This window comes from Balaenoptera musculus, chromosome 6, assembly GCF_009873245.2.
Source record: "Balaenoptera musculus isolate JJ_BM4_2016_0621 chromosome 6, mBalMus1.pri.v3, whole genome shotgun sequence".
Lineage (NCBI taxonomy): Eukaryota > Metazoa > Chordata > Mammalia > Artiodactyla > Balaenopteridae > Balaenoptera > Balaenoptera musculus.
In genome coordinates this window covers 82594980-82610564 of record NC_045790.1, presented here as the reverse complement: position 1 = coordinate 82610564, position 15585 = coordinate 82594980, and the positions used below count along the sequence as shown (strand labels likewise).

General features: G+C 47.3%; 2 protein-coding genes across 2 annotated transcripts in view; one reads left to right on the top strand and one right to left on the bottom strand.

The window, feature by feature from the left end:
- Nucleotides 1-4316, top strand: part of TRIM14 (tripartite motif containing 14) — a 32036-nt gene extending 27720 nt beyond the window's left edge. Inside the window, 3 exon segments of the mRNA XM_036855939.1 lie at nucleotides 1574-1742; nucleotides 2850-2932; nucleotides 4179-4316. The gene's annotated coding sequence lies outside the window, so the exon portion shown is untranslated.
- The window catches only part of NANS (N-acetylneuraminate synthase), a 31750-nt gene continuing 20249 nt past the window's right edge, over nucleotides 4085-15585 (bottom strand). Inside the window, exons 3-6 of the mRNA XM_036855938.1 lie at nucleotides 9990-10089; nucleotides 9027-9181; nucleotides 6126-6392; nucleotides 4085-4320 (exon numbers count right to left, since the gene is read on the bottom strand). Of these exons, the coding sequence (XP_036711833.1) occupies nucleotides 4111-4320; nucleotides 6126-6392; nucleotides 9027-9181; nucleotides 9990-10089 (732 nt within the window). The 3' untranslated portion in view covers nucleotides 4085-4110. The remainder of the gene's footprint in view (nucleotides 4321-6125; nucleotides 6393-9026; nucleotides 9182-9989; nucleotides 10090-15585) is intronic.

The following is a 15585-nucleotide window of genomic DNA, read 5'->3' as shown; positions in this document are numbered from 1 at the left end:
TACCCCTAGGTTCTTCATGACCTTTTTTTTTTTTTCTTAGATTCCATATATATGTGTTAGCATACGGTATTTGTTTTCCTCTTTCTGACTTACTTCACTCTGTATGACAGACTCTAGGTCCATCCACCTCACTACAAATAAATCAATTTCGTTTCTCTTTATGGCTGAGTAATATTCCATTGTATATATGTGCCACATCTTCTTTATCCATTCATCTGTTGATGGACACTTAGGTTGCTTCCATGTCCTGGCTATTGTAAATAGAGCTGCAGTGAACATTTTGGTACATGACTCTTTGAATTATGGTTTTCTCAGGGTATATGCCCAGTAGTGGGATTGCTGGGTCGTATGGTAATTCTATTTTTAGTTTTTTAAGGAACCTCCATACTGTTCTCCATAATGGCTGTATCAATTTGCATTCCCACCAACAGTGCAAGAGTGTTCCCTTTTCTCCACACCCTCTCCAGCATTTATTGTTTCTAGATTTTTTGATGATGGCCATTCTGACCGGTGTGAGATGATATCTCATTGTAGTTTTGATTTGCATTTCTCTAATGATTAACGATGTTGAACATTCTTTCATGTGTTTGTTGGCAATCTGTATATCTTCTTTGGAGATGGCCCCTCTCTTATTAGGCCTGTGATGCTTTGCTTTTGCCCGGTTACTCTGTGGGACTTAAGTCTACCTTTGGATTACCTTCCATGGGCTCTGAGATGAGGTCTTACATCCAGAGGGAGATTTGAGAGTTTGGGATTCATGTAGCAGAGTCAGTGCTGGACTATAAAGGACAAAAACTGCAGTTTTGGTCCACAATCAATTGTGACCTCAAGCTAGTCACTGTACTCCTTGGGGCGTCATCTGTAAAATGGGGTTAATGACCCTACCTGCAAGTGCTGTGAGGCTCAAATGAGCCCAGAGGATATGAACTTGCCTTAAAAACTGTACAGTACTGTACCATGCCAGGACCTATCAGCATCCCCAGTGGAGTTCCTGTTGTGCCTGACACGGTGCTGAGACAGCCGATACTCCTAGCTGCCATCTGGCAGTAGCAGGAGCCTCCGTGAATATTCAGCACAGGACTGAGCTTCCTTGGGGTCCATGTCTGTGATGGTACTGATCACTTATTCTCTTTCAGACTTGAATTTATAGAAATTTCCTTATTGATAAGAGCAAATTGCTTGCAGATGTGGTTTTAATAAAATATGAATACCGTCCCTTTTAACCGTGTTCTTCATTGGAAGTTTGTGTTGCTTCAAGTACACGACACCCAGGCCTGGACGGGGCCTTGCTCATTTCCCACCCCCTCCACAACTTTCTTGCTCTAGTCAGCTGGTCCTTGATGGAATATCTCTAGTAATGGGGGGAGTTCACTATTTCTGAAGGTAATTCCTGTTAGAACTTCTTACTTATGTGGCAACAAATTCTGCCTCCCAGCTGTTCCTATCCAAGATAATATTATGTAACTTTGGGCAACTTTTGATCAACATTGAAGCCATTTGTGGTCACTTACTAATTTTTAGAGATTTCAGGGACCCTTTCTTGTCTACTGCATGATATCTTCTGTTTCTGCAGTTCGTCTTTGCCAGGGAGAAGGGGACAGTGATGATAGCCTGGTGGAGACACAGCCTAGCAGAGGGCACACAGAGGTGGCCCAGCGCAGCCAGGGCATGGTGGGCAGGAGTCCATACCATGAGGAGAGGACAGGCTGCCCAAGAAGCCAAGCTGCATACGAGGTGGGACGGTAAGCATAAGGGGGGGGGAGGCCCAAGGTTGCGTCCGCCGTGTCCTGCTCTGAAGCCTTCCATGGCTTCCCATTGCCTATTGAACACAGTCCAAAGTCAGCAGGCTTTTAAGCCCTTGCTTCCTTCCTGACAACCTTCCAAATCCCTTCCTTCCTCTCCATGTGGCCATTCCCTGCCCAACTTTCATCTGGACATACAGGGTACTTCCCATGCCCCAGATCCCACAATTCCTCCCTCAGTCACTTCTCAACATGCACGGTTGAACTAAAGTGCCACCTCCTCCAGGAGAGCTTCCCTGGCCAGCGCCTCCTCTCCCATCCCCACTCCCATAGCTCTCATGACTCTTGGAAAACATTTCAGCAATTCACACATGCAGGGCACTATTTGTGGAGGTACCTGCACCCAATAGGCTGTGAATTCTCCGACAGGGGCCGTCTGCTGCCTCACTGTGGGCCCAGCACTGGATCTCCTTCCTGGCAGGTGCTCAGGGACGTACGACTAGGCCAGAGCTGTGCCCGGAGATCCATCCTGCTGCTCTCAGGGCCTGGCACGGCATGAGGTGGCCAGCTGCTCCTGGCTGCAGGCAGCCCCATACTTTACCTACGCACGTCATTCACAGGCTGTGATTTTCTCCATGTGCACTGATGGGAAGCGGGTTCTAGACGATGGCCCTTCTTCACAGTTCTGAACTCCAACACATTACCCGTCCTCTACCCAAAAGGCAGAGTTAGGCCCTGTGCCCTCAGTGGCTCTTCCAGGTGTGAGCCTCACTGGCTTCTGCCCTCTGGGGGAATCCAGCTGAGGTCTACAGAGCAGCCTGGGCCCTTCTCACATTCCAGTCTGACAGGACCTGGAAGCAACTGATGGGTTCCCTGCTAGAAACCGCCTGCCGTACATTCTCAGCCAGAGCCCCGGCTAGGCTCTTCCCTCCTTTCCTTTCAGACCCACCTCCTCTTCCCAGGCCCTGGAACACATCCGTCTACTACCATACTAAGTCTCTTCTTGTTAGGAGGTCTCAGATATTTAATGTCATCTCTGCTCTTGTAGAAAAAAAAAAAAGGCTATGGAATCAGAAATTTTGATGGTCTGCTCATGACTGTTTATAGGGAGAAGTGAAAGGGAGTAAACAGCAGCCAGAAATGGATGCTGTCACACTCCAGCTCCTAGCACGTCAATTTTATGGATTCTCGTGAGTATGACCCCGGATTCCCACCCCACCCCACCCCCACATATAAATGCGAGTCTCCTTCCAGAAACTGTTTTGGGATCCCCAGGAGAGGGAGGCCCTATCCTCACAAGTAAAGAAACTTCAAAGGGCAATTTACGCATTCAAAAAGAAACTCCAAGATACACTTTGAATCAAGAGGAATTAAAGTAACCAGGTCAAATAAATATGAACAAAGATTAAGAATTTGAAAGTACATTTGAAAATAATCATTAATCTCAGTATTGGTTCAAAAGAACAAAGAGGAATATGATATGGAATCTCTGTGAAGGGTTCATGCTGCAGCTCAAGGAAGTCCAACAGTGAGGATCTTTTGTTAGCTGGGTTTGTAAATTCACGACGGATCATGGAAGGGCTGATTTCAGCATCGCCAGCATACTTACAAGTCACCACAAGCTGCATATACACCAAGCCCCACACTCCCCAGCTCCCTCACATGCCCCACTGCACGTGTCACCTTCTGACGTACTGTGGTTTACTTTACTGTGCTCCTGGTTTATGGAGCATCTGTCCCCATCTGAACGGAAGTCCCATAAGGAAGGGATTCACTGCTGTATCCTCAGGCCTCAAAGCAGGGCCTGGCACATAGTAGGCCCTCCGTATTTGTTTAAAGAAGGAATAAATGCCATTTCCCTCTCTTTGCTCAGAGCTATGAGTGCTTTGGCATCCTGTGCCTGCAAAACACTTTGGCCAACCCCTTCTCTAATGCCTAGTGATGGCTATACAGCTAACTAGACTCAACCCCAGGGCGGGCAGGGGTTAAGGAGAGAGAGATGGAAGGAAGACATATTTGGGGTCATTAGGGTTGGTTTTGCAGGCAGGAAGAAGGAAGGCTGAAAGGAGAGGGCCCATACAGCCAGCACTCAATCCTCTGCACCCTCACTGCCACTGGGCAGTGATGAGATGCTTCTGAGCCCACCGCCCCTTCTGGGCCAGCCAGCCCGAGGCAGAGGCCGCCCATATTTGCTCTCTGTATCCCTCCAACGGGCTTGACCCAGTGCCTGGCCCCTAAATGTCTGCTGTCTGGGTGGGGAGTGGATGAAAGCCAGATCCCCGGAGACCACCACTCCTGCCCCACCTCACCCAAATGCACCTGACGGCACCAGCAAGGCAATCCAGAATTCAGAGAATGGCACTTTATTTTAAGACTTGATTTTTTTGCCATGATTTTCTACCGATTCCTCCATGATGGTGTCGTCTTCTTCCACAGTGACCAGGACCTTCTTGCCCACCAGATTGAAGATGTCTTCAGGAGGGTAGCCTTTGGGCTCACCCACCTTCACAGTGAGCATGTCCAGTGTTAGAATGGTGCCTTCCGGAATTTTCACTTTGGCCACCACAGACTTGCCCAGCTGTGGATAAAATTAAGACTCAGTGCCAGCCTCACAGAAATAATTAGCGCACGTTGCTTTATCCCCAAGGTCCCTGATCAGTTTTCTCGCACAAGGTACTTGGATAGCAGGGACTCTGTTTTCCCCCTTCGGTGCCTAGAACAGTATCTCACACACAGCAGGGACTCGGCCAGTGTGGGGTGGACTCAGAGATTCAGAGGAGGGGCCTTTATAATAAAGGACTCAGGTTATGTAGCCAAAGAGAGCCAGATCCGAATCCCAGGCAGCTGGGTACAAGCTGTGGCTGAGTTTCTCTGTAAAATGGGAAATAACAGTGTCTCTACCCTGTCAGATGACTACAAAGATTAGTGATAATAATGTATGTAACCTACCTGGAACATAGACTGCTCTCAGTAAATAAAAATTATGATTGCTTTTGTCATCGTCCAGTTCAGTATCCCATTTTAAACATGGGGAAACGGAGGTCCACGGAGGGCGGGTAAGCTGGCCAAGGTTGCGAGGAGCCAAGATGAGAACCTGGGGTTCCTGACTCCTGGCCCACTGCTCGAGGGACACAAACCTTGTGTCCTCCTTGCTCAGTACAATAGCAATACAGAGGGCGCACAGACGCTGAGTATGGAAGGGGGCCTCTTAGGAAGAGGCAGATAGGCTGGGCAGGTGAGGGGAACGAAGGAGACCTGAAGCTCATGACCAGTGTTTCTAGGTCTTGTCCATAGATGCTTTTCAACAAAGTATCTAGTCTAATACTCTGCATCTTCCAGGTAAGGGCCAAGGAATCAATTCTGGAATTTATGCCAGGACAAAAGGTCTGTTGGCGGATGATTATCAGATTCTGCATCCTCTGGTACCTCACTGTTTGCCCAGGGAGCCAGGAGGCTCAGAACCAAATTAGGTGCTCAACTGCTATAACTCATTCCAGTTTCTGGGCCAATTCTCTCCCCTTTTCTTGTATAAGGTAGTTTGTTTCTTTTTACTGTTATTTTAATTTCCTGGTGTATATGCATCTTTAATTTGAGGGCAGCAAGTAGGCCCCACTGGGATAAAAGACAGCACTCCTCTAGCGGGCCTGGTGTTAGATCTTTGTTTCAGCCCAGACAGCCCGCAGCGTTTGAGGAGTGTCTGCTTCCCTGGCGGCCCCGGGACGCCTGGCTCTAGACTCAGAGGCCGAGCCAGGTATAGGCCATGGCTTCCGGGAAGCCCAGATAGTCAGTGTGCCAGGCAGGGTTCGTGGGCCTCCCCGTCCCCTCTGTCTGAAGGTTAACGCTGCACAGCTCAAACTGCTCCTGAGGGAACGTTTGTGTCATCCCCCACCAACCCCGTGACAAGCCCACCCCCATCCATCCAGTGCCTCCCACGCTTAGGGATGCCTTGACATATCACAGAACCTCCTCCCACTGCCTCACGGGACCCCTCTGCCTGGATGTCCCTCAAGGATTACCTACTCCACGGGACCCCACACTTGACCTACCCGCGTGCCTCACGAGGCCCCAGATACCACCCCCCTTTACCCGGGGTCTAGAGCGCTGGGGCCAGAGGCTTCAGAGACTTAATGGAAAACTGTAATATGATGCCAGGGAACCAGAGAAACAGCTAAAGTTCCTTAAATAACAAGTTCCTCCCACTGCTAATATGAACCCCCAAAAAACTCATAGGCTCCGAGCGACATCCCTGCATCATTCCACTGGCCTGGGCTCAGGTAGGGCTGGTACCAACTACCGCTCAGGTAGGGCTGGTACCAACTACCTCTCAGGTAAGCGCATGCGGCCCCTCTCAACAGTGGCGCCCAGCAGGACAGAAGAACCCACCTTCTCATTGCAGGCCATCTCACAGGGCAGCAGCTGCTTGGTCGGGGAGCCCAGGGCCCTCTCCACGAGGCGCACAGACCGCACCAGCTCGGCCAGCTCTCCAGGCTCCAGCGAGGCCGAGTGGTCGCTCCCCTTCCAGGTCTTGTCCAAAGTTATGTGACGCTCCAAGACCTTGGCCCCCAGAGCCACTGCGGCCACGGATATCACTATACCTGTTTCATGCCCAGAATACCCTATGGGAATGTCAGGAAAGAGCTTCTGATATTCCTTTAAAATAGAAAAAGGGAGGAAAGAAAAGTTAAATAGTGTGGTACTTTCCGCATACATTCCAGAGTCAGGCAGATCTGAGTTTGAGGCCCAGTAAGCTCCAGGAAGCCTCCAAGGTTCTCTGAGTCTCTCCTTCCCAGGGATAGCAGTACCTGGTGGGAGCTGGTATGAACGTGTGGAGGGCACTCAGCACACTGTAAATGCTCAAAAATAATGGCTGCTGTTACCAGGAACACATCTGAAGAATGTTTCACACTGCGCAAACCACGAAGAATAATAACAGAACTATAACCGAATGCCTAAACCCATTCAAAAAGCATCTGTCACATTTAATTAGCCTGAGCTGCTGAAAGCAAGTATGCTATATGCACAAATATCACCATCAATAATACATACAGCCCAATCTCAAAACAATCCTTTGGTGGGAATGCTAAATAATTAATTAATTGGTTATCTATAATTCACTGGATGTGACGAAAGACATTCTAAGTGGAGTGAGCCTTGTCAGGGAGGGTGACCAGAAAGCTTAAGTTCAGCAGAAAGACCCAGATGGGAATTAATAGAAGATAAGAATGGCTGAGTGGCAAAGGCCTTGAAAACCAGGCTTAAGGGTGTGAGATGGACAAAGAAGTGCAGGTTGCTAGGTCAGAGGACTCACCCTGCTGTGACGGGTAGGCTGGGCCTGGGGGGTGGGCTGGCAATTTAACTCTGACGGTGCCCTGCTCTAAAGAGAGAGGATGTGAGCATACCTCGGGTGGGGATGGAAGGGATATGGGGACCACACTTCACAAAGGAAGAAAACTGAGGAAAATATTTGGTGTCAGACACACTAAATTGTTAATTATGGTAATCTCTGTGGGATGGGATTACAGAGGATGTTCACTTTCTATGTTATATATTTCAGGGCTGAGTTTTTTTTTTAAACCATGTTTAAATTTAAAAAATAACATGATTTAGAGATGAGCTAGAAATGGAGAAAAGACTACAGAACTGGGAGGGACAGAAACTTTAGTTAAAAAGAGAGTAGTGTCATTTCAAAAAAGGTTAATATTTTTTTTAAGTTAAATATGAAGACTCTATAGAAAAATAAGAGCTTGTATAATCATGGGGGGAAAAAAAAACCCAGAATGTCATATACGGTAATGAAAGAAAAATATAAAAGGAAAACTGGTTAATAGCAGTATCAGGATTGTGTGTGTGTATATATTTAGAATTCCACTACTCTTACTATAATGTTTTTTGTACGATAATTACACACCTATATATTTCCAATTAATTATGTTTCGGGAGCTACCAGGAGGAATTGATAGAGATGGCCCGAGACAATAAGAGACAAAGAATTCTAGTCCAGCTTTGCCACCAGGCTGCTGTGAGATCTCAGGCAAGTAAGGACTGGACCTCGTCACCTGTAAACCGACTGAAGTGGAACAGACAAAATGCTGGGAGAGAGAAAGCTCTCTCAAAGTTGTCACTGTAACAACTCTGACCCTCAAGGATACTCAGAATCAGAGAGCTGGTAAATAACAGAGAGCAGGAAAAGCCAGAAGTTTCAAGAAGGTCTCCTACAACTCAATATGAAGAAAAACGGATTTCTGTACACCAGTGTTCATATCTGCATTATTCACAATAGCCAAAATGTGGAACCATCCCAAAATGGTTTTGTTGTGCTACCATCACCACCATCCATCTCCAGGACTTTTTCATCATCTCAGAGTCAAACTCTATACTCATTAACACTTACTGCCCATTTCCCCCTCCCCCACTGAAAAACAAAATGGGTATTTTGTTTGTCAATATGGAGAAAAATGGTGTATTTGTACACCAATGTTCATATCAGCATTATTCACAATAGCCAAAATGTGGAACCATGCCAAATGTCCATCAACGGATGACTGGATAAACAAAATGTGGTACATACATACAATGGAATATTATTCAGCCTTAAAAAGGAATGAAATGCTAACAGATGCTACAACATGGATGAACCCTGAAGACATTATGCTAAGTGAAAGCAGACAGACACAGAAGGGCAAGTACTGTATGATTCCATTTATTTGAGATACCTAGAGTAGTCAAATTCATAGAGACAAAACAGAATGATGGCTGCCAGGGGCTCGGGGAGGGGGAAATGGGCAGTTAGTGTTTAATGGGTTTACAGTTTGACTCTGAGATGACGAAAAAGTCCTGGAGATGGATGGTGGCGATGGTAGCACAACAATGTGAAAGTACTTAATACCACTGAACTGGACACCAAAAAATGGTTAAGATGGTAAATCATATGTATATTTTACAAAAACAAACCCACAACTCACTAAGAAAGCCAGCGATTCACAGAAGAGGGACCGCTGATGGCCAATACACACAGGTAAAGAAAATGTATATGGACAATTATGAAGACTCCCCCTTAAATTTTATAATGAGAGAAATTAAGGTTGGTTTTAAGAAAACATAATTTGTAATCTTTAGAATGTATCTGACTCCTTAACTGCATAGTTGATTCTAATTTGATTCTGCAACAGCAAGACTGTCAAAGGATGTTCGAATCACGAAGCATGTCAAGACTGGTTAGAATTTGGGCTGCATCTTCCCCACAGCAAACGGCCCAATCAGACAAGGGCCCTCCCTCGGGCTCACCGAGATGACGCGCAGGTTGACGTCCTCGGGCTGGAGCGGGTACGCACTGGTGCACTGGAGGAAGCAGAAGTTGGGGTTGAGGGGCTTCACAATCTGATAGACTTGCTTCATGGTGTCCATGGACTGCATCCCACTGGAGATGACCATTGGGCGGCCTGGGGGACCCAACACCAACGCCATCATCACTTTCTTTTTTAGGGGTTCTGACTCTCCCTTAAGCACACCCCTGCTGTTGGTTTCATCACTCTACTGAACCCCACAAACATCTCTTAAGCACTGTGCCAGCCACAGTGGGGGAACAGAGGTGAGCCTGGTGGGTTCCTGTCCTCAACCACGGGAAACGTAGACTCCCCTCACCCCCATAACATTATCGTTCAGCAAAGTGAACCCAATTAAGAGGAATTTCACACTCTTTAGAGAAAGATGAGCATCTCATTGGATTAAGAGGTTGCACAGTGTGGTAGGGTGAGCACTGCCCCAGACTCAAGAGTGTGAGGCCCGGGGCAGCCAGCGTCCTAGCTGTGTGGTCTCAGATGCCTCGTCAGTGAAGTAAGTAGAAAGCATCATCATCATATGACCTGCTTCAGTCCCAGGATTGTCATGAGGATCAAGTGAGATCACTCATGTTGTAAAACCACTTTACAAACTGTGATGTGTGGAGGTTGGATATTATACCTACAGAATACTTCTCAAAGTCAGAGCTTCCTCTAAGAAGTTTTACACATACTGTCGTATCCTTAATTTTATATAAATATTTTCTTAGAAATTAAAAATAATTTTAATTTAAAAATTCTTAAAGAAACTGTCTTAGTTTTCATTTCTTTCAAGTCAGCACATGAAAAAGTGGGAGTATATGCTGACTGGAAAATCTGTCTTCAGGAGACTCCTTTAGTGGGTTATTACTAGTGGGGTAAAAATATGAAGGTCTGGACTCAGATTGTATGACAAAAATTAAACACTCACCTTTTTTGGCTGTCTTTTCCAGATAAGGGAAGTTGTTAGTGTCCCCAGATCCAACTTTGAAAAATGGAACGTTCAGTTCATGCAGAAACTCAACTGCCATCTACAAAAATCCAAGAGGGAGCTCCTTTTCACAATTGTTCAAAATCACTGTCCTCAAGACAGGCGAGGAGCCACATATGAAGAGAAAAACCCCTCTTGCCCAGCAAGAGGGACTCTCTCAACAACTTGAAAGCAGACACAGATTTGTTATCAGTCATGTCATTCAAATTCAAACATTATGTCATTCATATCCACCCATCCATTTGTCCAACAAACATTGCGTGCTGGTACACACTGGATATGAGAAACTGGAAAAGAATCGGAACCCTGGCCAGACCTTCCTTCCCCAGGGGCCTGGAGCCCCAGTAAACAAACGAAAAAGGGTCATGACCTAATCTTGACCCAGAAAAGCAGGCACTGAGCAAGTGAATGTCCCTCAAAGGCCTTATCCTTTCCTCAGGACCCAACAGCCGGGAAAAGAGGCCATTTCAATCCTTGCCAAAAATAGAAAAAATGGAGTGTTTGATGGCCTAGCCCTGACACACTGATCCACAGCTGGCAGGGCCCATCAAACCCAAGCCCTTTCAGACCTCAAACTATGCTGCCCACAGAAAAAACGAACCTCAGTCACTTTTTTGGACACAACATCACTGTTTGAGGTTACCTCTCTAGGGCCCTTCACCATCCTTATCTGGGATTCATGAATAACACTCAGGAAATTGGCAAATGTCAGCAAATGCTTGCTGAAGGAATCAGTGGACCACAAGTTTTAAGAGTAAAATCTCAATTTGCTGTAAAATTACTATTTTACATTACTATTACTGTTTTCATTACTATTTTTTTTTTAATTGAAGTTGAAAATCAGAAGTAGGGCGAATCAATGTCTTGGAACGTTTCCCAATATCTAAGTTCCATCTATCTTAAAATGCTGGCTGAGTCTCAGAAGTAAGTTTGGAAGACTTGATTAGCTAGGTCAGTGCTTCTCACGCTTTATTACGGGCACACGAACCTGCCATGGATCTTGCCCAAATGAAATGCAAATTCTGATTCTGTTGGTCTAGAGTGGGGCCTGAGAGTCTGCATTTCTTGTAAGTTCCTGGGTAACACTGCTGTTACTGCTCCGTGAATCATACTCTGAGTAGCAAGTAGCAAGGTTACCAGCATGAAAATCCAAAGGGCTCGGGTGTGGTAAGGAACAATATGAGAAGGTAATTCTGCTAGCAGGTTCTTTAAATCAACCCACTACTGCCTGAGCTTCCGTCCATCTTCCCAGCAGGTGATGAGCTACTCCAATCACTGGTCTCACTCAGAGAATCACTTTCCTCATATGTTAATCCTCTAATAATGTAGGGGTTAGAGCTGCTGGTGGTTCATACAGAGTGACCAACCAGCCAGTGAACAGTTCAAAGGCAGAAGGCAACCCCCTCGGTCTAAGAGACACCTCTCAGGATGGCCCAGGCGCCATTCCCCTCCAAGGTGCTAAGCCACCACTGCCTTCCCCCCTCAGCTTTATGTCTTCCTCGTCTCTCTCTTCCCTTCCACGGTTTTCTATGTCACTCTCTCCTGTGTACGTATCTCTCATACTGTTAACCAGCCCTAAGATGGAACTGAAAACCATTTGTTTTTAATATATTTCTTGAACAAAGTCTAATGTTCCCACCCTTCTCACTCTATCTGGCAGATGAAGAGTGTTTTCTATTTTAAGAGGGAAAACGCTATGCTAAGTTTTCGTCTGTAAAAATGCTCTATTTGTGAGAGCACGGCTCATGATGAAAAAGTCCCCAAGGGCATAAAGAGATGGATGAGCCCACTCAGGAGAGGTGCAGAGCGCATAGGGGCAAGGAGGGGCCAAATGCAAAAAAAAAACACTTTGCAAAAGCTTACCTACACTACTGTATAGCCCAGGGAACTCTACTCAGTGCTCTGTGGTGACCTAAATGAGAAGGAAATCCAAAAAAGAGGGGATATATGTATATGTACAGCTGATTCACTTTGCGGTACAGTATAAACTAATGCAATATTGTAAAGCAACTATACTCCAATAAAAAATTTTAAAAAAGCTTACCTACACTGATTGTAAAATCTGCATGGAGCTCTACAATTTTCAAGTGAGGAAAAGGGGAAATTCCTGCCGGAGGAGAAAGGTGCATCTCGTTTTGCAGCCCTCCTGGGGAGCCAGCCCCATCTAGTGGCCATTTAGAAAACTGCCATTTTGTCAATCCTTGGTCCAGGAAGATCCCACATGCCACGGAGCAACTAAGCCCAGGCGCCACAACTACTGAGCCTGCGCTCTAGAGCCCGCGAGCCACAACTACTGAGCTCGCATGCCACAACTACTGAAGCCCACACACCTAGAGCCCATGCTCCGCAACAAGAAAAACCACCACAATGAGAAGCCCACACACCTCAGCAAAGAGTAGCCCCCGCTTGCTGCAACTAGAGAAAGCCTGCGCGCAGCAACAAAGACCCAGCGCAGGCAAAAATTAATAAAATTTTAAAAATAAAGTAGAGAAAGCATTCTTTAAGCATTAAAAAAAAGAAAAAGAAAACTGCCATTTTGGATTAATCTGTGCAAACGGTGCCAACTTCAGTAGTAATCTGGAAGATGCTAGCCTTCCATCCTGTGGCAATATTACTGTGCCCAGGGCCCCTCAGGCTAGTCAGCGCCAGTGGCTGCCTTCTCTCTGTGGACTCCCTGGCTTCCTCCAGCCCTGCCCACGCTGCTGTCTGTCCTCCTTCCATCTAGGGGTACAAGGCAGCCAGGCAGCCTCACAACTTCTCCTCCCTCCCACCCCACACATCACAAAGGCTTTCTGAGTCTGTCTGAAAGGAACTCAACTGAGTATGACCCTCCCTGGGCATCCAACTGGGTTAAACACACAAAAAAGGGTCCCACCAGCAAACTGGTTTGGGTAAAATGCTGTATTGCCAGACCCTCCCTTAGAGGGTCCCAGTAAATACACTTGTCTAGCTATTTTACAGTGTTTCCCACACTTCTACTCAGAACCCTTATTTATTTGGGGAAAGGGCTTTGATTCTAAATTAATGAATTAATGAGGAACCCCCTTCCCACAAATGTGTGCCCACAGAACCCCCTTTCCACATCATGTCCCATGAGAAATTTGGGGGCCTGCTGATCTAAGGGGTAACAGAAACGACAGGAGTGGAGCTGGGATTTTTCTAGAGCTGCTTCCACTCCCCTTGGTTTCTGGATCCGTGGTGATGAGCTGGGGAGAACAGGGGGTGCTGGAGAGCTGCCCAGGGTGAGGAAATGATGAGGGGGGAAGCACGGAGCCATAAAGGCTGGGCCTGCCCTCAGCCCAGTGGCCCTGTCAGAGTGCACCACGACGTAGGCAGGGGGTGCCCTGTGGCAGGGGTGGTGGAGGAAAGGGGGCACCGTGGAGGCAGGCGCTGGGAGGGAAGGGCGGCTCCGCCGGAATGGGTCTCCAGGGGCCACCTCTACGTCACGGCTCCCATTTGCTTTCTCAACAGAACCCTCCATTTTGACCAAAGACACTCTGCTCGTTTCAGTCGAGTTCCACACGCCTCCGTGCAGTTTTGACCGTGTGCCCTGGCAGTTTTCTTGGTCTTCACAAAGTTCGTTCCACCATGCCTTAACCTTTCCTCAGCACACAAAGAAGGCCCTAGGACAGCATACAGAGTGGAGAAGATCGGCACTCAATAAATGCCTACTGTCCATGAGGAAGTTTGGGTGGGTAAATACTCAGAGATACTTGCCAGGTAAACACAGAACAAGGAACCAACCCACCTCCAACAGCCGGGTAGACAGGACTTGCTGGTTCGGCAAAGGGACCTGGCCGGCAAAGCAAATTAACTCTTGCAAAGGCTCTTAAGAACGCATTTCTCCTTCCTGCCTATGCCCAGGTCAGTCAGGAGACCAGTGGGGAACAAACAGCATTCTTAGGAGAGGGGAGCCTCCCTGCCCCGTTAGTGTGAAGCAGAGAAAAGGGTTTTAAGCAACAGAACAGCTGTCATTCAGTGGGTGCAGATCTTGCACCCCTTAGACTCACCTCACTGGGTCCTCATCGCAGCCTCTGGGGTGGGCATCTTGATTACCCCGTTTTTACAGATTGGACACGAGTGGCTCAAAGAGGCTACATGACCAGCCCAAGCCCACCGAGCAAGCGCTAGTACCAGGACCTGAACTCAGACGGTGGCCGCAGAGCACGCGTTTATACACCAAAGAGAAGTGCTTCCTGGGAAACCAAGAGGGTACCTGCAGAGAGTCAGCCCCAGCCACCAACACCCAGCCAGGCTCCTCTCCTTCTCCCGCCTGCTCCTGATTCCCACCTCGAAGCCACCGGGGAGGGAAAGACCTAAAGAAGTGACTTCCTGAGCAGATGCAAGGAGATGCACCCCCTTCAGAGTCCACATCCAGGAGCTCCGGTGCCTGGAAACGTGGACTGAACAGGAAAGTTCTCATCCCAGATCCAAGTCACCTTAGTGACACTATCTCTGATTCTATGCTGGCTCAGGACAACAGACCAGGGAGAGCCTTTGGATAGCAGCTTGTTCACACACAAAAGGAAATGGAGGCCCAGAGCAGGGAAGGGACTCTTCCAAGCTCACACTGCGATGAACTCAGAGCAGAGCAGGGCAAGGACCCGGATGTCCTGATCCTCGGCCCAGGCTGTTTCCTGAACTGTAACTAACACCACTGAGCGCTGGCTGTGTGCTGCGCTTTACACGGGTGATCACGTTTAATCCTCACGACAACCCTACGAGGTGGGTTCAGCTGAAGAAACGGAAGCACAAAGAAGGTAAATTACCTCCGCCTGGACTCACCAGGAATGACAGGCAAAACCATATTCAAACTCAGAATGTGACCCCGGAGTCTGTACACTTAACCACGGGCCCATCCAGCCAGAGTCTGCGCTAGACAGCACTCTTAGTACTGAGGACTCTACTGAGTTTCTGTTTATGCAGGTTCTACCTATTCATATTTACTGAATTAAAATATTTTAAGGGACTTTCCTGGTGGTGCAGTGGTTAAGAACCCGCCTGCCAATGCAGGGGACACGGGTTCGAGCCCTGGTCCGGGAAGATCCCACATGCTGCAAAGCAACTAAGCCCGTGTGCCACAACTACGGAGCCTGCGCTTTAGAGCCTGTGAGCCACTACTGAGCCCAAGTGCCACAACTACTAAAGCCTGTGCACCTAGAGCCTGTGCTCTGCAACAAGAGAAGCCACCGCAATGAGAAGTCCACGTGCAGCAACGAAGACCCAACGCAACCAAAAAAAAAAAAAAAAATTTTTTTTTAAACTGAGAATTTTTTTTTTTTTAGATTTTAAACTTTTTATTTTGAGATAATTATAGCTTCACATGCAGCTGTAAGAAATAATACAGAAAGAACCTATGTACACTTTACACAGTTCCCCCCAATGGTAACATCTTGCAAAACTACAGTGTAATATCACAACTGGGAGGGTAACGTTGATAAGAGTCCACCGATCTCATTCAGATTTCACCATTTTCACATGTACCCATCTGAGTGTGCTCGTATCTAATTCTCTGCCATTTTACCACATGCCTAGA